Consider the following 27,118-nt stretch of genomic DNA (forward strand, 5'->3'; position numbering starts at 1 on the left):
ACATTCTGCCTCAGGAGATGTGGTACTAAGCCCAGCTCACTCATTGTATTGTCCTCCTTGTCCTAAGTTTAAAGTTTGAATTATTCCTTAGTTCTGAGTCCTGGATGTTTTTGATCTGAGAGTATACCCTCAAACCCCTCTTTTCTTAGCAGGAGTGGAGGCTCAACGAGCAGCTGGAGGTGGTTTGGGTACTGTGGAGTTTTTGTTGTTTTGTTTTTTTAAGGCACTCTATTTGAGGATCCACTCTAAGTGTGGATTTGAGGATTTGCTCCATATAGCCCCTCATACACTGAGACATAATCTTTTCTTCCTGCCTTGTTTGTCCAGGGGGAGCAGTGCCTTCTGGCCTGGAGGAGAACCTGTGTAAGATTTGCATGGACTCACCCATTGACTGCGTTCTGTTGGAGTGTGGCCACATGGTGACCTGTACCAAGTGTGGCAAACGCATGAACGAATGTCCTATCTGCCGGCAGTACGTCATCCGAGCAGTGCATGTCTTCCGGTCCTGAGGGCTAGCATTGGTTTCTTCAGTGCCTTATGGGACATGGCCCATAGTGTCTAGGCTCAGGGTTGGTCTGATGCACGAAGGCAGTTTATTGAGAAACTGGCAGTGTTCTTAAGACCAAGACAAGCAGAGGTGCCTGGCAGACCTGTCTTGCCATGGAGTGTACCTCTCAGGTGGCAGAGCCCAAAGCCAGTAGGAACTGATTCAGATCACATGAGTGAATGCCTGCTTCTCTGATCATTGTGTGGTGATGGTAATCAATGAAGAGGACTTTCCAGAACTTAGACCATGTCTTCCTTCCTTCCCAAGAACCTAAGACACATTTCACACATCCCATACACCACTCCTGTTTCATCAATCACAAGTACTGCTGGAAATGGTTCCTTTCCCCACCCAGCACATCTGGATTTAAATTTCTGATTTCTGTGTGTTTTAAGTCCACTACATTGCCTAAAATCCATTTGTTTCTATGGACCAAAAAATACATTAACCAGACCAATAGTATTTCCTAGGTCAGAATTTGGATCGGTAGACTGATTTCTGGTGAGAAATTAAGTCTAAATACTATAGAAAAGTTTCTAAGTTGAGTCACTTCTATTAGTGTTGGGGTTGGAAATGATCAGTCCCCTGACCTGACCCCAAACTGCTGGGAAATCCCTAAGAGCTGGTGTGTGGGTCATCTCTGCTGCTTTTCTTTGGGTTTGACTGCACCATCTTTAACCTTGGCTTGCGAGGAAAGAAATAGAGGCCATGGCAGTTTGCTTTGGCTTCTAATCCTCACTTCAGCTGGCTGAAACCACTCTTTTTTGGTTTTACATTTGCTTATGAAGGCCTAGGAACTTAGGCCAAGAACCCTGCTCTTCTTTCACCTCGCTGCTCATGAAGTTCCTGGGGAGCAGACACACAGGACAGTGTATGAGGCACTGGAAGGTGCTGAATTAGGCTGGACTATGTCCATGGTTGCTTCTCAGCCTTTTGGGCAGGTCAGCACAAAGCATTCTCTAAATCATGATTTGAGCCTCAAGGGGTCTTTACATCACTGACATAGCTTGAAAGGTTCGAGTGGTGTTTGCTGGAACAGCTCAACAGGCATAGGAGCTATGTGTTCCTATGTAGGATGTACCTGCTACACCCTCCTGGATAAAACCACTACCCTCCACTGTGCAGCTAAGTGAGACTGGAAGAACCAGTCATGACCCTGGAAAGCAGAGGGGCACCTCTAAGGGGGCTATTAGAAATACGTAGGCTTTCTTTCCATCATTAACCTCTAAATCCTTTCAGGGGAATCAAATAGTTCCATGAAGTAGTTGTTGGAGGCAGCCACTTTACCTCTACATTCTAAGTCCAGATGGCCAGATTTCAGGTCAAAGCCTTTGTAGGTGTCAGAAATCAAGAGACTCCTCCACAAATATTCCCGTTCCCTCCCTAGTAAGTACTGTAGTTTACAATGTCTTCAGTTTAGCACAGCCCACTGATTTTGCTGCTCCTGAACGCACTGTGAAACAGGTCTGATTATGCAGCTCAGTAAGACCTAACAATTCTTCAGAGCTGGCTCCCCTTCTTACAACTGCTCTCCCTTCTGAGGCCTTATCTCCCTACCTCCTAGACAGCAACAGAAATAATATACTGATGGCCTGTTAGCAACCTGAGTAACAGAGCTGAGGGTACTTGTTTTGAAGAAAGAACTTATTTTTAAATCTTTTATCTTTTGGGAAAAAATCCAGATGTCAAACAACTTTTTTATTGTTACACCAAATGAAAGTTGGAATTCTAAGATTCTATTCCAGTTAATATTCACCCCAGGTAGAAAACCTGATTTGTTTTGTTTTGTTTTAAGTACTTGAGCCCCTTTCTGTTCATCACGGATCCTTGGTCTTAATTAACATGTAAACACCTAATCCTTCCAACTATTCTGTGGACTTCGCTGTGATTGCACCAAGATTTCACTTGAGACTTAGTTTTAAAAGACAGACAGCTGATTGGTTTGTAGGTTGGAATAGCCAGTTCTAAACTAATAAGCTGTAAAGGAATTAATGGTCTATATTGTACAAATTTGTTTAAAAAAATCTCTTGGATGTGAATGTGTTGCTCCAAGTCGCTTATATTAAGATTTTCTCACCTGGATGTTAAAAAGTAAACCCAAATGTGTATTTTTTGTTACAGAGCTCTGCTTTATAATTTTGTAATAAATTTTAAATACAGATACCTGTCCTATCTGGTGTGGGGATGATGCCTGAGGCCCCAAAGTACTAGTGAATATAGGCAAGTATCAGGCCAGATTCATAGAGCTGTTGCTCCTCAGAGACTCCATTCTACTTATGGAAATGTTTGGGCCACCTGATCTTGGTCAAGGTACCCTGCTTGGTGTTGTGACTTGCCTACGATCGCAAGGGTGTGGGAGAAATTATGGGACAGACTAGAAGTGGAGCTAGCGTAAGGATGATTCTCAAGAGCAAATGGAAGCACCATGTGAATTATTTACAGTCCCATCGGGAAAGGGTCTTCAAGAGCTAAGTGGGATGGGATCTCAGGACAGCTAGGTAGCCAGTTAAGTGAACACAGTTGTGACAGACAAGTATGGCTCAAAGGTTGGCCCAGCCTAAAGAGCAGACTGCAAAATACACATAGGCCTATACTAGCCTACCTGACCAGGTGCCTGAGGGGAAGGGAGAAGAGTGTGTCACCCACTGCAGAACTGGACGAGACAGGATTCTACCCTGTCTCTGACCAGGTGCCTGAGGGGAAGGGAGAAGAGTGTGTCACCCACTGCAGAACTGGACGAGACAGGATTCTACCCTGTCTCTTAAAGAGAGAAGTCTTGCTAATGGCTGACCTGTTCAGCATCCAGGACGGCCACTCTGTCATTAGCCGGCACTATGTAAACCAAGGCCAAAAGAGCAGGGGAGGTTTAGGGTGATAGCACTTAGGGTTGGGTGGAGAGACAGGAAAAGATACAAAGGTGTGCATACAGTCTAATCTCCCTGCAGAGAGAATTATGTCAGACTGGAAGAAACATACAAACACCAGTGAACTGGAGTGAATACATAGTAAGGCATTCAAGGGACAAGGAGCTGAAATTTCAGCCCTGTGTGGTGGGGAAGAGTTATCTTTAATGCTCTACCTAGCTGCTTGGTCCAAGGAAGTTGGAGATTCTATGCAGGTAAGTACTCAAAGCAAAAAGCGGCTTTTGATTTGAAGGCTGATTAAAAAGTATCTGACTCGGCAGACTGAGTTGTACCCACTCTGCCCTAGTTGTCAGAGCATCTACATTGTGTCTTCCCTCTGGACATTTTAAATAGTAGGTGAAAGGCAAAGCCAGACCAGTAAGCAACCTCCTAGTAGGGTATTAGGAATACTTGGGGTAGTATGTCTGTAGCTTAGAGGCCCACACAGGTGTTTAAGAGGTTTGGTCATCGTGTCCTAGCTGACAGGAGATAGCAGATAAGCCTGCTGAGTTGGTAATAGGAGAGAACTGATCTTCCAGAGGTGGCACAGCATAGACTTGGAAGCCAGTCTACTACAGTATCTAGAGAAGCCCAGAGCCAAGTGTGAACTTCGTCATGCAAGGTGGTAAGCCAGGCCTCCTCCTGCATAACATCTGTACCAGGTTCTGTGCCTGTGTTACATAAGGCATCTGAGGTTACAGTCATCTAGTGATTTAGGAGCAGTGCCTCTGCCCCTTCCTTTTGCGGAACTGATTGATGCTCAGAAGTGTGTGATGGTCACTGGTGACTTGTCTTTTTAGAGGGTGTTAGTGCCACATTTCAAGAGCTTGACAACCAGATGAGGCTGGCTTAGGACATTTCCACTGTTGCAAACAGGATTCTCTGCAGCTGTACACAGAAATGATCTTTGCAAGCAATCTGCCACAGGTGGCACAGGAGCTAGTGAGCCGTGGAAAGCAGGGTGGGTAGATTTTCCTGGCTGTGGATCTGTACTCCTGAGAGTAGTCCAGACTTTGAGGAGGCAGATCCTCCAAGGAGACCACCTTTCCTATAGATGACAGCCTCTCCCTCCAAGCTGGGACCACTTTGTTCTTTCACATGAGGGTTCATCCTGACAAAAGGGACCAGGCAAAATAAAGATTTTGCCACATACAGGAAGCGTGTGAGGACAGTTCAAATACAATTTTTAAGATGCACATGGAAGTGAAAAAGGAGCAGACAAAGGAAGTAGATTCTGCTCAGCCTTCATTCCTTAGTCACGGAGGTGGAACTGGGGGGGGGGGAAGATGCTTTTTTGTTTGTTTGTTTGTTTTTTGTTCAAGGCTAGCCTTGAACTCCTGATCCTCTGACTTCTGGCTCCTCATGCACTACCATGCCTGGCTTAAGATTTCTCACTTATAAAATTGTAGTTCAAGGGCACAACACTGTGCCTAGCATGCATAAGGGTTTAGGTTGGTTATCAGCACCTCAAACAACTAAGGTCGGCTTCTTTTTAAACAAGAAGACAAAGCTAGCACCCAGATCTGAAAGATCTAGTTAAACTAGCAAGAGCATTGCTTGTGCCCACAGCAACTAACTCCTGATCCAGAAAGGACCATGAAGAGTTGGAGGGTATAAGAAGGTACACTGCTTGGCGAAGAAGCCCCTACCATCCAGGCTGAGCCTTGTGGTAGAGTGGGCAGGCAAGGACAGCCCAAAGAGAAAGAATAAAGTTCTAGCAGGGGGCTGTCAGCCTCCGTTTTCGGATACATGACCAGATCCACTCTGGAGAGACCAGCTGGGCCTCAGTATTGTTCTCTCTGTTACCCAGCACATGTGTGGCTGAGGCCATGTCAAATTCCTGTACCAGATCCCCGTTGAATGCCACAAAGTAGCGTTTGAGCCTCTTGAAGTCTGGTGTGGAAGGTGGCAAGTAGAGCCGCACCCCGGTGAAGACATCCAACAGCACCTGCAAACAGAGTCCACGCAGAGTGAGCCCTATCCTGGGCGCACTTTCAACTTTACCCACCAGAATACACGACAGCCTGGGATGCATAGAGTCTAGGATTAGGACATAGATGGATGACTGAAGGAAAGGCTGTTGCTAACCCATCTTCTCCAGTCACTCTGGTTGACCCAGGTCTGACACTTTCTCCTGTCCCTGACTAGGAGAAAAGGGAAAAGTGATGGGCTCCAACATCTGAGGCCAAGATAGGGAAAAAGGGCATCTCTCCAAGAGCCACCCAATGTAAAATACCTTCCAAAGATTAAGTAGTCTGCTCTGCAGTTACCTAGATAAGGAGCCTTGGAGTCTTGCTCATCAGTGTGGATGAGTTCAAATGGTTTCTAATGAGAAGTAGGTTTAGTTAGGCCCTGAGATTTCACCTTCTGTGCTTAATGCTTGGGCAGGGGTGCAATCTCTGTTGATCATGTTTCTTCATTTACTTTCTGGGTCAGAAGCCACCCAGGGCACCAGACTAGCTAGTTGCTGATCTCAGTAGGTATTCAACAGATGTTGCCAGACCAAGGACCAACTAAAGGGAAAATATACTCCTTAGCTGGGTTTTCTATGACATGGCCGTCTCCCTCTCCTTGCTGGGTATGCTCGAGAGACACAAAGGCACTGCTGCACCCGACACCCAGACTGGACTTAGTTTTTTAATGTGAACTGTAACTTGACACTGGCGGCTCGTTGGGCCCCTGCAGCTTCTCCTGCTAGGCTGGCTCTATCTCCTGCCTCCGGCTCTCCTTCCTCTTTGCTGGCTGACCCGCTGCCTCTGCAAGGCAACAAAAGGGCACAGGGTGGAGAAGGACTGCTCGCTTGCCAAACAGGAAGGGAAGGACTTGAGTAGCCTTCCCCCAGACCAACAGGGACAGACACCTTTTCAACTTCACACACAAGAGCTTGGAACTCCAGGGCCTGAGCCAACTGGCCTGTCCCATCACTGTTCTTTCCCTCACCTTTGTAGGGCATTGGGTCTCATCAGCAGCTTTCCTCTTCACCCCCACTTTCACTGGAGAAGACTTCGTGGTCAGCTTGTCTCCTGGTTTCATGGGGGAAGGCTTTGGAATCACCTTGTTGCCTGCAGGACAGCAGAGGTCATGGTATGGAGTTAGGTACTTGCCGAACATGTATAAGGCACCAGGTCCAATCCCTAGCACTGCACAAACTGGGACGTGCCTATAATCCCAGCACTAAGGAGATAGAGGCAGAAGGCTCAGAAGTTCAGGGTCATTTGGGGCCACACAGTGAGTCAAAGGCCAGCCTGGTGTAAACCTGGCTATATAGAAATCACAAAACCAAAAAGAAGAAATTAAAAAAAAAAAATGACAAAACTAAAACCAAACCAAACACAAGAAGGAAGAGGACAAAGGGAACTGCTAATGGCCTTGGAAGTCAGGGAGTCAGGAGATGGGTCAGGCACTTCTGCTATGACCATGAAAGAAGGGGGAGCAAGGCTATCAGCTAGACCACTAGACCACTCAGCTCCAAAGCGGCTCATTCCCAAGTCAGACTGGCTCTCCTGAGTACTGTCACTCAGGTTACGAGCAGATAGAGGTGCCTGCTTGGTAAAACAGATTCTGGCCCACGGCTAGTCACATGCCAGGAATGCACTGAATGTCTGTTATAGTGGACACCTAGTCACAGACATCTGTCTGCCCTACCATCTCTTCCTACCCACACCCTTCTTCATCACCTCAAGCCCTCTTACTTACCACCTCTGCTATTGGAGTTATTCAGCTTCTGTTCGGTCTTCCTTCCACTGGCAGAGGACTTACTGGGAGGTGTCTTGGGGGCCTTGTGGGGTACAGCAGACCCAGCAGTGCCCTCACTCTCACCATTGCTACCTCCAGTAGTGGAGCTCCCCTCATCTCCAGCCACTACGGTGAAGTCTGCCTTTTCTTTGGACAGCTGGTACAGTTCCTAAGAAGTGGGGAGGAAGTCAGGTGCTGCCACTTCCTTCCCTGGGTCTGGGTGAGTGGTGCCTGGCACACGTAGTTAGGGAATAAAGTAGGGCCCTGTTATCTGAGCAACTGTGGTGAAAGTGACCTGTGGCACCCAATTTTTTTTTTTTTTTTTTTTGACTGGCTTTAAACTTAAGATCTTCCCGTCTTAGCCTCTCCAGTGCTGAGATTACAGGCTCAGAGGAATAACAATTTGTTTTTGAGACAGGGTCTCATGGTATAGCTCTGCCAGGTCTGGAATTTACCATATATACCAGGCTGGCCTTGAACTCAGGGAAACTTTGTCTCTGCCAAAATTTTAAAGGTGTGCGATTTTACATTCTCCCTAAATCCTAGTTTAAAAAATGTGTAGTGTGTCTGTGTACTACGTAAATGGTGCCTACAGAGCCTAGAAGAGGGTACTAGATTCCCTAGAACTGGAGTTACAAGACAGTTGTAAGCTATAGTGTGGATGCTGGGGATCCTGGGTCCTCTGGAAGAGCAGCCAGTGCTCTTAACCATTGAACCATCTCTCCAGCCCCTAAACCTCATTTCTTAGTGAAGTAGGACTGTGGCCTGGGGCAACTCCTAAAAAGGCTGTGGGAAGCTAGGGGGCCTTCAGCGGACCTGAGGAGGGTGAGCTGGAAGTTTCAACTCTTAATTGCTCTCCTTGTTTTGTCCCTGTGGAACAAAGGTAACGAGCCAAAAGACTGAACAGGCCAGAAACCCAAAACTCTTTTTAAGGGCAAGACAGTGGGGTGGGGGACATTTAGAAAGCCAAGGAGCTGGCACCTTGAGTTGAGGGAGGTTAGTTGCAGATTTCCAGTCCTTATCATCCCGAATTCGGGTGCAGCGAGGAAATCGGATGGAGATCCCATCAGCAGTGTGAGCCTCAGATTTGGAGAATTCTGCTCCCGTGATCTCCCACACAGCAGCTTTCTGTCAGGAATGAAACAGGTAGATTATTTATGGCCAAGAAGGAAATCTTCAGCAGCCAGAAAAATGGCAAACGGGGAAAAAAAGCACAGAGGTACCCAGGAGGCATGTGAGCCAGTTCTGCCTCCCCTTGAAACCTGCCTGGGCTAGGTCCTTCTACAACAGGTCCTTGGACAAGTGGATGGGAGTTTGCTTCCCCTCTACTAAGGAGAGTCTTCAGTGATGGCTGGTTAGCTTTGTGTCTGTCATTTGGCTGAATATCCTAGTCCCTTCCTGGGTGGACCTTTAGCAAGCCTGGGCTAACTTCTGTGGCACTGGAGAATTACATACTATTGGGGTGGGGGCCACAAACCATCAAGTTGATACCTTTGGGTCGGGAACAATAAAGTCAGGATAGTAGATCTTGTTGATCTTCAGCCAACTGGGTATCTTGCTGGGATCCTGAAGAAGAAAAGACACTGTTTGGGCTTACTGTCATGCTGGAGCAAGGTTTAAGTCTTTGGCAAAGAAACTGAATGTGGCTTAGCTTAAAAAAAAAAAAAAATGACTCCTCACCCCACGTGATCCTTCCTCTCCAGAGAGGCTGTGGCCCACAGGGAACAGGCCACCATTCACATGGAAGGATCTCTGAGATTTGGAAGCCTAATCCTGCTCCTATGGCCAAGAAGCAAGCTCCTTACTGAATTAAAACCAGACCTGTAGACCTCAGTCCTGAGAGCACATCCTGTGTCTCGGGAGCGATGACTGTTGGGGCCAGGGTCCGACCTCACCTTGCTGATCTTCACCATGTCTAGCTCCTTCTGCAGTCGAGCAAGTGTGGCATCATCATGGCCTCCGGAACATTTGGTGACAGTGCACCATTTCTGGCTGTCAGGATCATAGCAGCCCATGAGGAAGATGGACATCATGCCGCCTGGGAGGGGAACATGAATTGAGTATGGGTTAGAATGGGCAAGGACCAGGGCCTTAGCATCAAGAATATTAGAGTAGCTGGACAGTGGTGGGACACACCTTGAATCCCAGCACTTGGGAGGCAGAGGTAGTAAGCAGATCTCTGAATTCAAGGCCAGCCTGGTCTACAGAGTTCCAGGGCAGCCAATGTTGTTACACAGAAAAACCCTGTCTCAAAAAAAAAACAACATTCTCCCCCCCACCCCACGACCCCCACACAAAAAACATGCCAAGAGTAATCACAATTTACTGGGCTCCAGGGAACTGGACAGTGCCTGAGATATAGCAGACATAACCTGACATGACACTGCCTTAAGATCTCAGATCTCATCTTTCTCCCCAATCAGGAAACAAGAGTTTTCTGAGAAGGAAGCTGTCAGTGAGCTTTTGAAACAGCTGATGTTGAGCTCCCTTACGTTGGGACAGCAGAAGGTATTCTTGATCAACTTCTTTTTATTTTTCCTCTTTTTATTAAAACATATTTTGTTATTTATTTTTTGTGAATGTCTACTTGTGTGTAGCCAATCATACTCCAGTATTTAAACATACTACAGTGTAGTGTGTGGAGGTCAAAGGACAACTTGTGGGAGTCAGTTCTCTCCTTTCACTATGTAGGTGCTAGTCATCAATTTAGGTTGAAAGGCTTGGGGGGCATAAGCTCTTAACTGATTTCTGTGTGTCAGCCTGTAGCTCCCAGATGCCACTGCCTGATGTGATCAAGGCCCCAGATCCCAGGACCAAGCAATCCATGACCAGCAGATCGAACTAGCAAGGCGGCCAGTGTGAATCTTCTGATAGAGTACCACCATGGGGATCAGACACCACTGACCTTTGCTCCCTTGCCCATAGAAGGCCCCAAGAACCACCAGATCAGCTGTATCGGCCATGGCCCCCTCGTTCAAATAATCTTTCTTAACTTTTAGCCAGTGCCGCTTCCCAGGCTCGTATGTACCCTGAGGGGACACAAGAAAATAGATCAGAGAGTGCAAACTCCAGAAGGGTAGGGCCTGTCTTTTCACCACTGTGGCCCAGCCAGACCTCTGTCTATCTGACTATAGCACATGCAAAGCCATTTTCAGATCCGGGACCGGCCTGCCCCAGTTAAGTAGGAAAGACTCCCATGCAGCTTTCACTCTCTCCCACCTCCAGTGACCCTGTCATCTCCAGCAGGAAAAGACAAGGGTGTAGCCATCTTACCTTCACATCCTTCAGCACCAGCCCTTCTAAGCCCTCTCGGATCACCCGGTTTATCATGTCAGCCAGGTCTGAGGCTTTCTGAGGGACAGCAAGAGAGATGTGCAGACAATGTGAGAACAGACACCGTGTTCATTTCTATACACTTGTAGAAACGTACTTAGATGTAAGGAAACGGTCTTAAAGAGCTGCTGCGGCTTTGAGAAGTAGGCCACTTGCCTGGGAAGATTCATGCCCCGCCCTTCAGAGTGAAGAAAATTATGTAATATATGCACTCCATATTAAGTATGCCTGAGGCTCATCTTCTCATACTCCATGGGGTCCTCTGCTCTGTTCTAAAATCCCACCTAGGATAGGAATTTCACTTACTGTGACTTGCTTCATTTCTGAGAACATAATCCGGTTACGGATTTCAACCATGTTGTCATGAAGAAACTTGCGTCGCTCACAAAGAGGCCTAAGGGAAACAGCAGAGCTGAGGGAAAAGAGCCTCCCTCCCACCCCTAGAGGAATTCTAATACAGGACATTGCCCAATGATAAAATTGATGTTTCAGGAGAGGGACAGCTATAGATCCAAGCTCCTCTATTAACGGTTCTGCTGTCAAGGGTTACAAGAACTCGTCAACACTGAAGATGGACCACTGTGAGCTGTGGCTCACAGCCGGTTCATAACAGTGCTTTCTCCTCTATTGAGCCAAGAGAACACCTGCCTCCATTCCAGACTATAAGTCCTAGTCCCACCTGAAACCTTGTTTTTTGTTTTTCAACATTACAACTTTTGTGCTAATGCTCTACTCTGTCTAAACCTCACCCCCAGGCTGGCTAGCCTAAGTGAACAGCTTGACTGACACAGGTTAGGTCCCACACCCTGCCTGTCTAATCCTAACCCAAGGCTGGTGGCTAGTACAAGCTTTGGGACCCTGCCCCATCAATTCTTTCCACTTTCTTTCTTAATCATTTATGTAGTAGCTATAGAAACAGTATTAAGGAGACATCCTAAGTGCAAGAAGGACAGGTATCAGCTATGTAGGTTCAAGCCTGTGGATGCAGCTTACTCAAGACTGTCAGTTCACCATGGCATCCCCTATAAGCTGATAGATACAATGCACAAATGTTAGTCCAACCCCTATTTCTTTCCTAATGGAAGGCCCAACCAGATAAATCCCCAGTGCAGAGAGATTCTGGGTTTTAAAATAGTAGCCAGAGGCAGGGTGGTGTTGGTGCACACCTTTAATGCCAACACTCAGGAGGCAGATAGCAGATCTCTTTGAGTTCAAGGCCAGCCTGGTCTACAGAGCGAGTTCCAGGATGGGCTCCAAAGCTGCACAGAGAAACCCTGTCTTGCAACTACCACCCACCCCACCCCGCCCAAAGAAAAAAAAAAAAAGATAGCCAGGGAGTAAAATCTAATGGTAGACCATATGCTTAATACATGTAAGGCCCTGGATTTCATCCCCAGTACTGCAAAATATGAAAACAAAACACAAACAAACACATACACAAACAAAAAAAACATCAAAACACTAGCTAACTTACCTGTCCATCAAGCTGACATCATTAAAGTAGATACAATCAAAAACAAACAGGCAGACATTAGCATCCTGGAAGGCAGCTTTCTGTAGGGGAAATGAGTAGTAGGTACATGTGGGCACGAGATCAGGGGAATAGCAGTCCATTTCTGCAGCCCCCAGTGAACAGTCCTGTCTGTTGGTGCAGGCCTGGGCCATAGAATAATCCATAGATGGTACTAAATTTCAGATCTCTAACGTTTCCCAAAGGCCCAAGTGTTAAAAGCTTGGACCCCAGGGTGGTAAGGTAGGGGAAGGTCTTAAGTCATTAGTGGTATGTTCTTAAAGGGATTGTGGGACTTCCCCTCTCTGTGCCCCTCAGTTCATGATGTAAGTGATTTTGCTCTGTCACATATCCTTGCCATGATGTGCTGTACTAGCAGTGATCTAAAGATATGGGCCCTGTATTCCCTGACGGTAACCTCTGGAACTACGCTTCATAGAACAGTGGCCTCCAGTATTTTGTTACAGTAATGGAAAAACGTAGTGAACTGGAACCAACTCAATTCTATGGCAGTTCCTAATAAGCAACTCCTTTTTAATGGAAGAACAAACAATGGAACAGGCCCTGACCTACGTGCCTTTATCCCCTCTTCACTACCTTTTAGATTAACAACACATTTTGTACACAGGACTCTCAATGTGTACCTTGTGCACTCCCAGAGTCCCAAACGGCAGTGGTTTGCCTGTGTTGTTGTCAATCAGGAGCACCTCGGAGTCCAAGATCATACTCTCACCCCCAGGAAAAGCTCTGGGGATGTAGTCCTTAAAGTGGGCCACCTGGAAGTAGAAAGGTAGCTTTGGCAAGGATGATTTGGCAGTTAAGACTTAAAACCAAGCCACAGAGATCAAAGCCCAGGCAAAATATTAGAGACAACATGTGGAAGCCCAAGCAGTGGGTGAAATATACAGCTTGGCTGTGTCAGTCTTCCCTGAAAGAGGACCAGACTATCTGCTCTATTACCTCTGTCTTAGACCCAGAGAATGGCCAGCCTACTTGGAGTCATGTTCTATGGGTTTGGAGGAAAAAGGAAGAAATAGAGTGAGTTTGTCGGGAGGACATGGAGGTGGATGGCTATGGGACGAGAGGAAAGAGGAACAACAGGCAGGTAGAGACCAGTGTCCACTACAGAAGATTGCTGTTATCGGGCTAAGGACTGGGATGGGGCAACACATAGGTTGCAGGGCTGAGAGAAACAAAGCCCTGGAAACAGTGAGGAATGAGAATAGGGTCTTCTCTACGTGGGAGCTCTGAAGCTCCTGCTGACTTCAGAGTATGAGCCCTGGGAATGGATTTTTCCTAACTTAGGCAAAGCCCTAATTTCTGACTGCTCAGTGGAAGAGGTCCCACTGTAACCCCAGGTATTCTTGACAAAGGATACCAAAGGGCCCGACAATGGTCTAGTTCCTCAGCTGAGAGCAGCACACAGACAGTCCCTATCTTGGATATGGAGTGGGATGAGAAAAGACCTGACCACCCATCCTTACTCCCCTCTATCCCCAACCCAGCCCTTCCAGAGTGGGGACATAGCTTAGTATTCAGCCCTTGCCTAGCTTGTGTAAGCCTAGGTTCAATCCATAATATTTAGAAAGGTAAAGAAAACGTATTCTGGAAAGCTGTGTTCACATGTCCCAAGGTCACAAGACAGTCTGTCTCACACCATCCTTCTCACAGCAGGTACTCATCAGTTTCAGTGCCCCTGGAACAGATGAGCCTCACGTAAAGCTCCATGCAACACTACCGCTCAGTGCTCTTGCTGAATACATAAAACAAGTGGCCCAGCTACCATGTCCATACTAGACTGTACAACACATTCCGCAATCCATAGACTCTGAGAAACCAAGCCAGAACTGGGAAAGAAGGGGGTGGCAAAGCTAGGAATTCCATTTACTCACAAGCTACTGGGGCCATAAACCCAGCTGTTTCTTTTCCACAGACCTCAAAAGACTGGGCCTGGGAGCTGAGAAGGGCTGAGGAATAAGGTTCTCAATTCCCACCAATCCTGAGTAGGGCAGAAAGACAGCCCCATAATATTGTGCACTTAACAAACTATCAGCCTATGAAGGTCAGTACTTCACCCATTGTTTGTACTTTTATATGTCCATTACCTACAATAGTGCATACTATTTGAGAAATACTTGTTAAGCAAGCTAACGAATGACAGCCCAACAGTTCCTTGTACATGAACCTTAATCTAGCCCAGAAGGAGCACAGGAGACACAGAAACACCAATGACTCGCACAGAGCTCACTGTCTGCACCGCACCATCCAGGCTTTCCCGCCCCACTAATCCAAGTCGGAGCTCTTTGGCTGTCCCAGCTGAGCAGCCTTTCATTACTAGAAGAGTCCAGGAATTAATTCCATTCATTTACAGATAAAAACAAATTCCCTTCTGTGAAGTACAGCTGGAAAGGCCCTGCAGTTCTGGCCTGGTGGCTCTTACAGGCAGGGAGGGGAGAGTCCTGGCTGAAGGCAATTACCTTGTGAGGCAGGACAGGCTTGAGACTGCGGCTGAAGTAGCTGAAGTGGTCCCCCTTCTTATGCACCTGGACTCGCTCACCATCGTACTTGATCTCAGAGAACATGCCATTGGGACACTTCTTCATTGCATACTCGATGGACTTGCAGGCCTCAGCCTTGGGATGGAGAAAGCAAATGCTGGATCCCTTTAACTGGGGCTCCTTAGCAGAGCCTGGGGCTGGGGTTGCTAGGACAGACTGCTGCTAAAGGGGTGATGGTATTGCAAAAGGCTGGGCAATGCTATATTGTGATTATAAAATCATTAGTTGATACCAAGATTATCTCAAATAAAAAAATAGCTCATCTACCTCCAGAGTTGACTTAACAGTCTGCTTTCTGGAAAAGATAAATGCTATCCATTTTAGAGTAAGTCTTCTGAAGTAAGATTTTCATCCTCAATAATTAAGGCTCTTACAAGGCACCTGGCTTACTAAACATACTTGCTATCCCAGTGTAAGAGATGGTGGGGTAGAAATGAAGAGGGCCAGTGACAGTGAGGCTGGCAGGGTGACTATAATCTGAGACCGACAGAACAAGAGGATACTCAGACACAGACACACTCACATACTGGCACCAGCCAGACCCAAACAGTAACTACCATTCTGGTGGTTCTTGTCAGGCCACAAAACACAACATCATTTCATCTTTGGTGATGCTTCACATGGCAAACGCTGCAGGAGAGAACCGAACTCTGGGAAGTTATGCACTCACTTAAGGTCAGGCAGCCACTAAACAGCCTCAACTGTGCATACACGGTCTCCTCCCAAGCCCGTGTGCTAAAGCACCATTCTTTAGACAAGGCTGTGGGAAGGACTCTAGGAAGCACTCCCAAGGAAGCCAGAAAAGTCCCATCTCTAGGTGAAGGAGGTGGTTCTGTCCCTGGCAGGAGACCACACTATTTTGGCACTGACTATCCTATATTTCTGGAAGCAGGAGAATTCTTCCCTATCCCAAACATAAAAGCCTAACTCAAGGGTTTAGTATTCTAAGATAGTTCCAGAAAAAGAAAAAAAAATCGCTATATACCCTTGGAAAGCACAAGGGGACTCACAGCAAGTGGCAGAGCAGCAGATGCTGACTCTACTACACATAAAGACCAGAAGGGCCAGCCCATCCTCACTAAAGGTGCAGAACCCCAAGTTATGAACTGGAGTGAGGCTCTATTCCTTGAGCTGCTGCTTCTCCCTGTCACACGAGGCCTGGCTCTGTTGCCAGCTCTGAGCTCTCCTGCAGGAGGTCACAGTCTTGGGGGCTATGCTGTCTCAAGTGTGATGCTAAACTACTTAGTCTCAGACGCCACTCCCACAAGGAAAGTAAAGCACTAAGGAGGCCCGGTGACCCGTCCCAGATGCTAGGGCTTGCTGGTGGCAGTGCTGGAGGCTGTGCTAAGGTTGTACTAGACCACACTGCCTTCCTCTGAGCCTTACTTCCTAGCCTAGCACTGCTCTGCTCATCTCCACTCTTCTCTAGGCAACCTACAGGGAAGAACCCTTGCCTTTCACCCTTTCAGATGCCAGCAACTTAAAGAGACACGGGTGATAGGGACAAGGCAGTGCTCCTCACCAGCATGGGCTGCACAGGAGTCATCAGTGAGGCCTGGACGCTCAGAGCCCGTCGCCGACCTGGGTCCTTCTCCACCTCCTGCTCATTGTGAAGGACTCGCTCCACCACATCCTGCAGGTTGCGTGAGGCTTTGAAGGCTTCATAAGCATTGGGGTCAAGAGCATCTAACCTGCCAAGGCAGACAGGAGCAAGGAGACAAACCTCTACATCTGACACTATGGCTTCGGGTAGCAGTCTGTCAGACAGGAGAGATGCTGGGGAAGTAGCCTTAAAGTTCCCTCCTTTTAACCTGAAGTTGTATCCAGCCTACAGGAGTAGCCGCATGGAGTCAAAGGTAGTTACAAACGTGCCCCACCACAAAGTGGTCAAATTTATTTAAAAAAACTTATGATTTATTTTCTAATTTTTTTTTTGAAACCTGAATAAACAGTTCTTGAGTATGAATTTTGTAGATGTTACAAAGTCAAAAGGTTGGGAATCAAAGGTGGCACAGGAAAAGATAAAACAGAACACCCAGAGTTTTGAGACCCTGTGCCTTACTTGGTGCAGCCTTGGCAGAGGATGGGGCTGGAATGGGCAAGAAGCCTGTTCCAGACTTTCACTTGTAGCGGCTTTGTGTTAAAGATAGCTGCTCCACTTTAAATGTGAGAAAATGGGTGTGGAAGGGAGTAGGGTCCCAGAGGAAATTAACAATTAGGGTTCAAATCTGTAGCAGGTCTCCCAAGTCCTGAGAGCAGCAGGGAACGAAGAAGTTGGCAATGCAGACTGTCAGAGAAGCTATGGTACTTACACGTGTTTTGCACCTGAGTTCATCTTCAGATCATGTTTGATCAACCGGATGATGCACTTAAGGTCATTGGCTGTACACCTAAAGAGATGAGGCATATTCAGCTTTATGTCTGAAGAGTTCTCATCTCCAAGCCTTCCCTCCCAGAGCAGTCCACCTCCCTAGCCCACCGTCATTGGGTGTGGTTTGAGGCAGCTCCCCAACCTGGAGGCAATGTCCTGCAGGGCTTGCTGCTGCTCATCCTCTTTGGTGAGCTTGGAGAGGTGCAAGAGGAAGGCATCCACTTCTTGGATGGTGAGGAGGCTCTTGGCGGCTGGGGGGAAAGACTTGCTCTGCTCAAAGAAGACTCTGATCGTCTCAGACACGTCACCCTGTCTCCAAAAACCAAAATGCCACTGCTGCAACCCCAGGGAGCTCAGGACTAGTGATAATCAAGAGTTCTACCACAGCTTCTGTCCCAGAATTGTTCTCAGGAACTCTCCTAGCCAGTTCCTAGAAGGACCCATCTAGCCACACAAGGCTACCCACTTGCTTTAGCTGAGTAGAGACAGCACTAATCCAAGATAGAGCCAATCTGATTGCTGTTAAGAATTTCAACTTAGAGGCACAGTCTTTCCAATAGTAGACGTTTGAATAGAAACTTTCCATGGCAGCAAGGCTAGAGCCATGAACAAGCCAAAGACAAATGGGAAGTACATAGAAAGAGGGAAAGCAAGCAAGCAAGCACCTGAATTCAGAATAGCCCCAGGAGAGACAAAAAGAAGTCTCGAGTCCTGACTTTTCAGATAAGGCCTTTTGTGGCTTGGCAGTGGTATGCTTTCAATTATCAAACTTATGAAAGGAACAGTCGTGTCCACTGGCAGCTTCCACAGTCTAACAGAACCTTGTTCAGTAAGTTTCAGTTCCCTACACCAGGATGTGCTCAGTTATTTTGGTTTTCGAGACAGGGTTTCTCTGCAGCTTTGGAGCCTGTCCTGGAACTAGCTCTTGCAGACCAGGCTGGCCTCGAACTCACAGAGATCCGCCTGCCTCTGCCTCCCGAGTGCTGGGATTAAAGGTGGGTGCCCCCTGGCTCTCAGTCATTTTTAAATCCTGGCAGAGTCCCACCTGGGCTGTGGCCTCCCTACACCCGACTCTGACCTGTTCCAGATCCCGGGCCATCTCATCTGGGTTGCAGTTAAAAATGCGGCTAAAAAGTTTCACAATCTGCTTATCGTTCAAGTTGTAAACACTCTTAATGACTCCCGGCAGCAACAGCTTCACTGTTAGGTACACATCACCGTGGAAGCCATCTGAAAACAAAAGGAAGGAAAATTCCATAAAAAAATGGAGCTGCCAGGTGTGGACACAGCTTTAATTCCAGCATTCAGGAGGCAGAAGCCCGCAGATCTCTGGGAGTTGAAGGCCAGTATGGTCTACACAGTAAGTACCTAGACAGTCAAGGATACACAGTGAGGCCCTAAATAAATTAAAAAAAAAAAATAAAGCAGGGACTGCTTCCCACAGCTCCCTGTATCTATCACTAGTAGTAGAAGCTAGGCTGTGGGTTTTGTCTGCCTCACCTTTATCCCATGATCTCCCACTGGGTGAAGCCCTGACTTTCACTTTGTGATGATGTAACAGATACGGAGTGACAATTTGCTAGATCTATGAAAGAAACAGGGTCAGACAATTCTACTCTACACTGGGCATGTGGTTCACCTAATCACATATGCAAGTGAACAATTTCTCTACTGGTCAAATGGGTTCTTCTGCCTCCTTAGGACAAAATATGGGCAGAGGAAGAAAATGGCCAAGCACCCTGATCAGAACTGCTATAGAATATGCAGGGTCTGGTGACAATTACAGCTACAGGATCCCATTCCAAGATTATCAAGAATTTCAAGACACCAGTGTATTATACCCATAGAACTGGTCATGGCTCTAAGCTTTTCAGAGGGAAAACATACTCAGGATGCTCATGGCCCTACCTCCTGTAGAGCCTTTCTGCAAAAAGTCCTGGATGATCTGGGTCTTTGTATTGTAGCTAGGGTTTTCGGCCACCATGGCGCACAGCTTCCGGAACTCTCGCAGTAGACAGTCTTTGTGCTTAGGGTCACATTTACTTGCAGACAAACTTGTCTTAGGAGCAGGGTTTGAGGGGCCTTGCTCAGAGTTGTTGGCTTTGGCTGCTGAAGAGAGAAACAACACAGATGATCCATTTTTCCTTTTGGGGAAGCACAAACAAGAAAGAAGAAAATAAAAATTTTGCTGGGGCTTTACACATAGTTTTATTTAATCCCCACAAAGAGTCACTGGGGGTAGATGTACTACACCCTCGTCACAAGTATACATAGGGTAGGCAAGTAAAATTGGCCAAAATACCACTGCTTGAAGACTGGACTTAGAAGCATCTGTTTATATGAGCATCTCATATAGGAACAGAGGCTGCTTTCAGGCCACAGCCATCAGGTGGATCTCAGCAATTCTAATAATGACTCCAGAAAGGCTGGGCTGCAAAAGGGAGAAGAAACTAAAGGACATGCTAATTTGAAATATTGCCATCGTGGGCTGTCAGAGCTGTGCAAACCTGACAGATTATAGGTTTCACTGTCTTCTTACTGATGAGACCAAGGCCCAAGAGCAGATAGCTTTCAAGACCACCTTGGTAAAGGAGCCAAGACAAGTGTGCCAGCAACAAAGTCAGGAATCACCACTCCAGTTTGTCTTTTCTTATTGTCAAAATAAAAGGCAATTTTATTTTGAGAGAGAGAATCCTCGGTGATTCTTTCTCACCTCTTTGTGATCACTTACAAGGCCAAGGCAGAGTTCTTATAGGAAGGAACTGTTTACCAAAGCTTCTGGTTTGGGTTTTGTACACTGTAAATCTGACCTGGAATCTAAATCTGATGTGGGGAGGGGATTTTTCCAAAGCACAGTATTTAGCTGGGTTCAAGAGCACCCTATTCCTTTCGGCTCTTCTAAATTCCACGCACAAGACCAGGGCGTGTTATCTGCATCCCTATCCTGGTCTACTACCAACAAAAAAAAACAAACCCGAGTTCTCAAATAATAAAAACTGCCAGAGACAGCAGCACATGCCTGTACTTTTAGTACCTGAGAGTTTGACACAGGAGGATCTTAATTTCAGAACAGCCTGGACAGAAGATCCTCTTCTATTTCTGGGTTGTGAGCCTAGCCTTTACCATGTAAGCCATTTATTTCTCTAGCAAAGACTCTCTCTTCAACAGAACAAATTAACCGTGTGTGTGCAAAACTCCTACAGATCCAGCATAATTTTTGTAACATTATATGCCATAGTCCTCATGACAGGACTAATGTCTTAATTCACAGACAAAGCCACAGAGGATCAAACAGGTGAAGATTTGTTCAAAGCACCAAGCTGTCAAGCATGAACCAAACCTCAGTTCTTCTGACTTCACATCTAGGCTTCTTTGAACCTCCAAACTACTCAAGTCCAAAGGGTTTTATTTTATTATTTTCTTCAACTGAGTCAGTCATAAGAACTGTTTATCTCAAACAATGAAACAGGCTACAGGGTATAGGGTAAATAACACACTATTGGGACAAACACAACAATGAAATAATAGTTCCATTGTGAGCCTGAACTTCATTCATAAAATGAGCATAATGAACGTAACAGAAAAGCACTTCTCAGGTTAAGGAAAGAACAAAAGCTATAGTCAATGCTTTCTCTTGCTATAGCCAATAAATGATCCTCTCAATTCCCATCTGCAGCATAGGTTCTAGCAAAGTTTCACTGGTTCCAGTCCATGAACAGTAGTTTGTTATATAACAGAAACAACTTACATATGTGTGTATATAATCACAAATTACTATTTGTTTATCTTGCCAAGACATAAACAAGAGATTGGAGATCTAGTTTGAATTCAGAGCCTGTCCCAAGTCCACCTTCTTTAATTAATGGGCTCTACTGTCTCCCAACAAAACAGGAACCTGTCATTCAGATCTTCCTTCTAGTTTCTTGCTCACACAATCTCTACCATAGGAATATATGGACAACTGACTGTTAAGGGAAATCAAGGAAAAATTCTATGCGTGACCTATCCTCCCACACTTCCTTTCCAGTTTAGGCAAGCTTGGGGAAACAACTTCTCAGAATTCTGTCATAAAAAAGAAGAACTAGCCAAGTGGTGGTGGTTCACGCCTTAAACCGCAGCACTCAGGAGGCAGAGGAAGGTGAATCTCTGTCAGTTCGGGGTCAGCCTGGTCTACAGAGGGAGTTCTAGGACAGCCAGGGCTACACAAAGAAACCGTCTTGAAAAACCAAACCAACCAACCAACAACAAAACACCAATAAAGAAAGAGCAAGTTAGAAAAATCTTTTGGACCCAGGTAATAACTTTAAGTGGACGAGGTATTGACAAATGCAATTATGAAACCAACTACTGTTCCTGCTACACCAGAGACTGAGCACACAAAGAAATGCTGCAGAGTGGGGCACTGAGAGTCAGCTGCAGCTCAACTGCCCAGACAGACGCCAGCTACCGGCTCTCGGCAACACAGCATTCTCATTCAGCCAGAACCCCAGAGAAGATTCCATACAAAGGAGGGAGGGCCTTACCAGTAGCCTTAACCCAATCTTACCTGAAAATCCAGAAAATTTTCGGGGATTGGTACTGGTGACAAACGAAGCACCTTTTGCTGGGGATGTCACCTGGCCAGTGGTTGTCAGCTTAGCCTGGACAGCCGCTTTCTTCTTTGGTGTACCAGCTGCCTTAGAAGATAGGTCTACAGGACCCACACAAAGAACAAAAATGTCCTTCAGAGAAAGACTACCAAAGAAGCTTTTGGAGATTTTATCAACAGTTCTCAATTCTCTGCTTGCTAAGTTTCCACTGTACTCTGACCCCAGGCTGGCTGGTCTTTTTGTGTGTTGGGAGAAGGTAAAAGGGTATTGGACAGAGAGAGGAAAAAGGTAATCTGGGGATCATTTACTGTTGGGGACTTGAACCCCGTCTGCTGGAGTAAACAACCTGTTTTCCTATGCTTGCAGCTGCTCCAAGACCCTCAGGAGTTCCTGATGACAGGGAAGTGGTTTCTAGTGGGCTTGCAGCTGAGAGTTAGGGCGTGGCCACTAGTCAAGGAGACCCTATATAAGCTGCCCTAGACCACAATAAAGAGAGCATTCTTGGCTGTGTGTGTTTCAATCTCCAGCCCCTTGCCTGACTCACAAACCGTACTGTAGTGCGTAGAGAAGGTGTTGCACTACAATTTACCTCTACTGGTAGCTTGAAATTTCATCAAAATTCCCCACCTCTTATCCAATATATAATATTTTCTTAAAGTATAGACTTGAGGGAAATCAATAATCATTTATTTAAAAAAATTTTTTTTGTATGAATGGGTGTTTTGCCTGTATGTATGTCTGGGTACCATGTGTATTCCTGGTACCCAGGGAAGCCAGAAAAGGGTATTAGATCTCTCGGGATTAGGTTACAAATAATTATGAGCTGCCATGGGGGTGCTGAGAATCAAACTCAGGTCCTCAGAAAGAAATACCTTTGCTCTTAACTGCTGAGCCGTCGTCTCTCCAGCCCCAGTAATCACATTTTGATAGATAGAACTTGGACCTTGCTTTGTGGAATAACCCCAATATATAGAAACAACCAAGTAAAAAAAGAAGAAACCAGAGCATGCCTGTTTGGCACTGGTAGAAAAATTCCTGTTGACTGCATTTCCCTTCCCCTGAATGAGATAGAATCAGTAACAAAGGCTGAGAATAGAGGCCTGGAGGCTGGAGAGACGGCTCAGTGGTTAAGAGCACTGGCTGCTCTTCCAGAGGTCCTAAGTTCAATTCCCAGCAACCACATAGAGGAGTAAACATGTGTGTGTGGATATATGCATATATGTGATTCTATGTATATGCACACATATATCTTTCTAGCTGTCTGTTCCAAGGACTTAGAAGCAAATACACCCCAAGATGATGAGACATACAGCATCCAGATTTTGGTTTCCAAAACTATTTTTCACTAATGGGAATTCAGAATCCTTGGAGGAACGTCTACTGCCACAGCTAGGGGAGGACACATAGAAGTCAAGAGCATCCTTTTATGCCTAATGCATAAGTACTCATAAAACGTGGCCCACAGGCCTTACACTCACCCCCGAGTACCTAGGACTGCAGGCTTATGCCACCTCACCTAGCTAAAACGCAAGGAAAAAGATGTGCCAGGTGTGGTTGGCAGTTGTGTGCAACTTCAGGAGTTGAGAGGCTGGTGCAGAAACGACTGAGACTCTAAGGTCAGCTAGGGCCACACAGCAAGGCTGCAGAGAGAGAGAGTGCGAGATAAACTAGGGTTTACAGGATATAGAAGCCTCCCTAAAGGGACTGCAGGCTGGCCAAATATGGAACAATTAAGTACCATAATGAACTTTAAGTCCCTGGGGAAAGTAGTAATCTACAAGTTTGTAAAGATAGAAAGGTGACAGCTAAAATGGTGGTAGCGGGTCTTTTATTCTTTAAAAATATCAACATCTAAAAGACCATAGAGTGACAGACTTGGTGACACAAGCCTATATTCTTAGTCCTGGGGAGACAAGGCGGGAAGACTGCTCCAAGTGTGAGGTCTGCCCAAGTTACATGGCATGGCAAGAACACATCTAAAAACAAAACCAAAAACCAAAAAGACACTCTGGAAATGTTGCAGAGTAAAGGAGGCTAAATAAACATGACAATTAGATGCAGTACCTAATCTGATGCTAGACCTGAACCCTACAATGGGTACTACTAAATTATAACATTTATACTACTAAATTATAATATTCAGTCAACTGACAAAACAGTATACAGATAAGAAAGTATTGCATCAAGGTAAATCTACTGAGGTTGACAGGTAAACTATGATCATGTAAGAGAAGATCCTATTTTTAAGGTACACTCTAGAGTATCTACAGGGCCTGATGATACAATGTTTTCTGAATGGCTCAATAAAAACAATCCTGATGTGTAGAGTGAGCCCACAGACAGGAATGATAGAGTAAACTGACTAGTATCAAGAGGGAAATCTGTGTACAGAGAATGTGAGTGCTCTTAGTATTATTTTTATTCTTATAACTACTGTGTGAATTTGAAATTATGCCCAAGCAAGATGAACAAAGAAAGAAATCTCCTAGACTCTAGTCTCCTTGCATCCTATTCTATTAGCACCAGCACCAGCAAGCTGAGAAAGCAGGTTCTCCAACCCACCTGCAATGTGCTGGCTTATCTGTTCCTTTTCGTTATCTTCCAGCTCTTCCCAGCCTTCCAGCTCTGTGAGATCTTCGATTTTTTTTGTGGTAGCCCGCGCCCGCTCCAGTTTTTCAAACATGCACTTAATATGGTACCACTCTTTCATATCGCCCCCAGACTCGGAGAAGGGATTGGGCACCACTTTGCCAATGCGGCATACGCCTTTTACAATCTTCTCCTTGCATTTCTTGCAGCCAGCTGTACCCCGCTTGGCATAGTCCACACAGAACCGCTGCTCCGCCATCTCACAGGGGCTAGTACAGAGTCCCACATACGACCCTGGGAAGAAGACAAGGTGGGTGGCACGTGGTCTTAGATGCCCTCTCTGGAAAGATAGGACAGACTTTTTTCTCTGGAGGAGGCGGCACCCACGAAGAGGATCTGTTTCCGACCACTGGCTGAATTGTCTTATGGCAGACCAGTAATTCTGTTCTGGGAACAGGCACAGTTCTTTTCTGCCAAGGGCACAAAGGTTTCTCGGGAAGAGGATCTTGAAAGCCAAAGTCATATAGCTGTATGAAAGGGTGGAAAATAAACACAAAGATATGAAGACGGGCTTCCAATTTCTTAATGGCCAGAATCTCAGACAGAGTTCGTGATTAATCAAGCACTTCCCAATGTATTCACCTAGGCTGAAGCAGAGTTCCAATACAGGAAAACTCAGTTTCCAAAGGGGCATGCAACATCAACAATATGAGATACTAGTAATGAATGGTGCCCTTTAAATATTACCAAGATTCTAGCTGGGCGGTGGTGGCGCATGCCTTTAATCCGAGCATTTGGGAGGCAGACAGACCTCTGTAAGAAACGTGAGAAACACAGAGAAACCCTGCCTCAAAAAACTTACAAACAAAAAAAGGCACTTAAATAATTATAAGAAGTACTAGGTATAATCACTGCTTCTACTTGGATTGATTTATCCATCACTATCTTTGACTCTTACATTCCAGTTATTTCAACTTTCCCTGATTCAGGTTGCTGAATTAAGCAAGGGAATTGCTTATTCTGTTTCTAAGAATTTTACTCTTAGAACAACTACTACTTGAATTAAGTACTACTGTGGGTTACATTTTACAGATGGAATTGGAGCAGAGAAGCAAAGTAACTTGCTGAGGGTCACACAGCTAACAAATGGCTGAGCATGGCTTTGAACCCAGGCAGTCAATCTGATTATAGGCTCTGATGAGTTGCCTCTCAAAGGAGGGCCTTCTTCTGAAATCCCAAATCTGTTATAATGGCTTGTTTTCTAAAGGTACCTCGTGTTATATTTCACAGGTAAACTTCATAAACACGATGTAATTGTTCTTGGTTATTAAAATAAAACAAAACAAAACAAAACCAGACATCTGCCAGTCCCTGCTTCCGAGTGCTGGGATTAAAGGCAGCGCTACCACCGCCCAACTATTAGTGGCTTTCTTTATAGTTTTAATTTCCAATATACTAGAAACTATTTTTGTCCGCACACTGCTGTGAAGTAAAATTGCTACTGTGTCAACAGAAAGCTTACTCTCTCACTGCTGTGCTACACAGAGCACAGCACAGCTGGTGAACTATGGAAGGGAAAGGACAGGAAGCCAGTTTACCCATGGGGTGGGCGGCAGATACCAAGTGGTTCAGTTTCCTTCAACTTGCTATGTAAACAAGGCCATCCCGAAACAGCCAATCCTGCCTCCAGCTCTCTAGAGCTGGGATTATAGGTATGAGCCAAGAAGCCTAATTTCTTTCTTTCTCTCTCTCTCTTTCTTTCACCTTTCAAGAAGGGTTTCTCTGTGTAACAGCCCTAGCTTTCCTGGAATTCGTTCTGTAGACCAGGCTGGCCTTGAAATCATAGATTTGCCTGCCTCTTCCTCCTGAGTGTTGGGATTAAAGGCGTGCGCCACCACGCCCCGCTTCAATTTATATTTGTTTATTTTTCGTTTTGGGGGTACTTTCTATGTAGTACTGGAAGTCACTATGTAGGGCAGGCTGGCATTCTAAGGGCAGGGATTAAAGGCGTTGTACCAACACGCCCAGCCCTAGTTTTATTTTTATAACAGTTAATTATGATGGTTCTCGCTTGTAATCTCAGCACTCAGAAGGCAGAAGGACTGTGGTGTCCGTTCGAAGCTAGACAGTCTGACTTACTTAGTAAATTTCAGTCTAGCCAGGGCTAAACGGCAAGCCCATCCATCTCAAAAGGAAAACATCCTCCAAGATTAGAAGTACTTCATGGGGTGGTTAGGAAAATCACAACGAATTCGAGGGCGGGCTGGAGATAGAGTTCTGAATTCCTGGGGAATGTATACCAAACTTGTGTATTTAACAATGTAGGACGGGGGTGGGGTGGGGGGAGAAGGTCCATTAACTGGGGAGACTCATAGTGGGTCACCCAAGCCTCACATTTAAGAATCAGAGAGGCGAGTGAAGGACGGCAGGGCCGAGGAGGAGCTAGGGGAGAGCAGGACTTCAACTTTCCTCACATAATGGTGGGTGGCATGCAGCCCTCGGCCCGGGATGGGACAATTAACCACCGGGGCAGACCGCGCGGGGAGGCTCAGGAGCCCCGGGGCCGCGGAGAGCAGCTCGCCGATCTGCCTCCATGCTCTGCCTGGGAGCCGCGGTCGGACCCCTAGGGACATCCACTCGGGCGCGGGTGGCATCCTGCCCTCCCCAGTGCCCGCCTGGGGTCTCAGGGGCCGCGGGCCTCCCGTGGGCTCCTGGGGGGCCGCCACGTCACGGAGGGTGTGCCCCCAGGCTGAGCGGCGGGCGGGGGAGGAGCCACGGGCTCTCCAGCCACGCCGCGCTAGGCCCCGGTCTTATCCCTCCCCACACCGCGCCCCGCGGCCAGCCGCGCCGCCCCTCACCTTCCTTCCCGGCTGTTCAGGCTCCGACGCTCCACACGGCCCGCCCGCCTAGGAGCCCACAAGCGCGGGCCTCGCACGGTGACTAGAACGCCTGTCTCTTTAAATACGGGTCCTTGAACTGGAGG

At 46.5% G+C, this 27,118-nt stretch overlaps 2 protein-coding genes across 7 annotated transcripts in view; one reads left to right on the forward strand and one right to left on the reverse strand.

The window, feature by feature from the left end:
• Positions 1-2,706, forward strand: part of Rffl (ring finger and FYVE like domain containing E3 ubiquitin protein ligase) — a 67,265-nt gene extending 64,559 nt beyond the window's left edge. For all 4 annotated transcript variants that reach the window (XM_041663878.1, XM_041663880.1, XM_041663879.1 and 1 more), the window contains one exon: positions 328-2,706. In XM_041663878.1, the coding sequence (XP_041519812.1) occupies positions 328-509 (182 nt within the window). In that variant the 3' untranslated portion in view covers positions 510-2,706. The remainder of the gene's footprint in view (positions 1-327) is intronic.
• On the reverse strand, positions 2,233-27,118 carry Lig3 (DNA ligase 3). Of its 3 annotated transcripts, none has more exons than XM_041663875.1 (20): positions 26,994-27,118; positions 24,109-24,662; positions 21,504-21,647; positions 18,866-19,063; positions 18,036-18,187; positions 17,100-17,266; positions 16,899-16,976; positions 16,109-16,277; positions 14,506-14,661; positions 12,673-12,804; positions 11,993-12,072; positions 10,825-10,912; positions 10,459-10,536; positions 10,091-10,214; positions 9,081-9,223; positions 8,677-8,751; positions 8,167-8,313; positions 7,147-7,354; positions 6,391-6,512; positions 2,233-5,398 (listed from the first exon to the last, which is right to left on the reverse strand). In XM_041663875.1, exons 2-20 carry the CDS (start codon positions 24,656-24,658, stop codon positions 5,165-5,167), a joined length of 3,045 nt encoding a protein of 1,014 aa, XP_041519809.1. In that variant the 5' UTR covers positions 24,659-24,662; positions 26,994-27,118; the 3' UTR covers positions 2,233-5,164. The 3 variants fall into 3 exon arrangements, with proteins under 3 accessions (XP_041519809.1, XP_041519808.1, XP_041519810.1); XM_041663874.1 differs by having other exon boundaries at positions 18,866-19,066; XM_041663876.1 differs by having other exon boundaries at positions 18,866-19,066; positions 24,109-24,429; positions 26,994-27,036.

The sequence above is a fragment of the Microtus oregoni genome, unplaced genomic scaffold (genome assembly GCF_018167655.1).
Source record: "Microtus oregoni isolate MIOR12 unplaced genomic scaffold, Mior012 000015F_ref0000493, whole genome shotgun sequence".
In the NCBI taxonomy this organism is placed as follows: Eukaryota; Metazoa; Chordata; class Mammalia; order Rodentia; family Cricetidae; genus Microtus; species Microtus oregoni.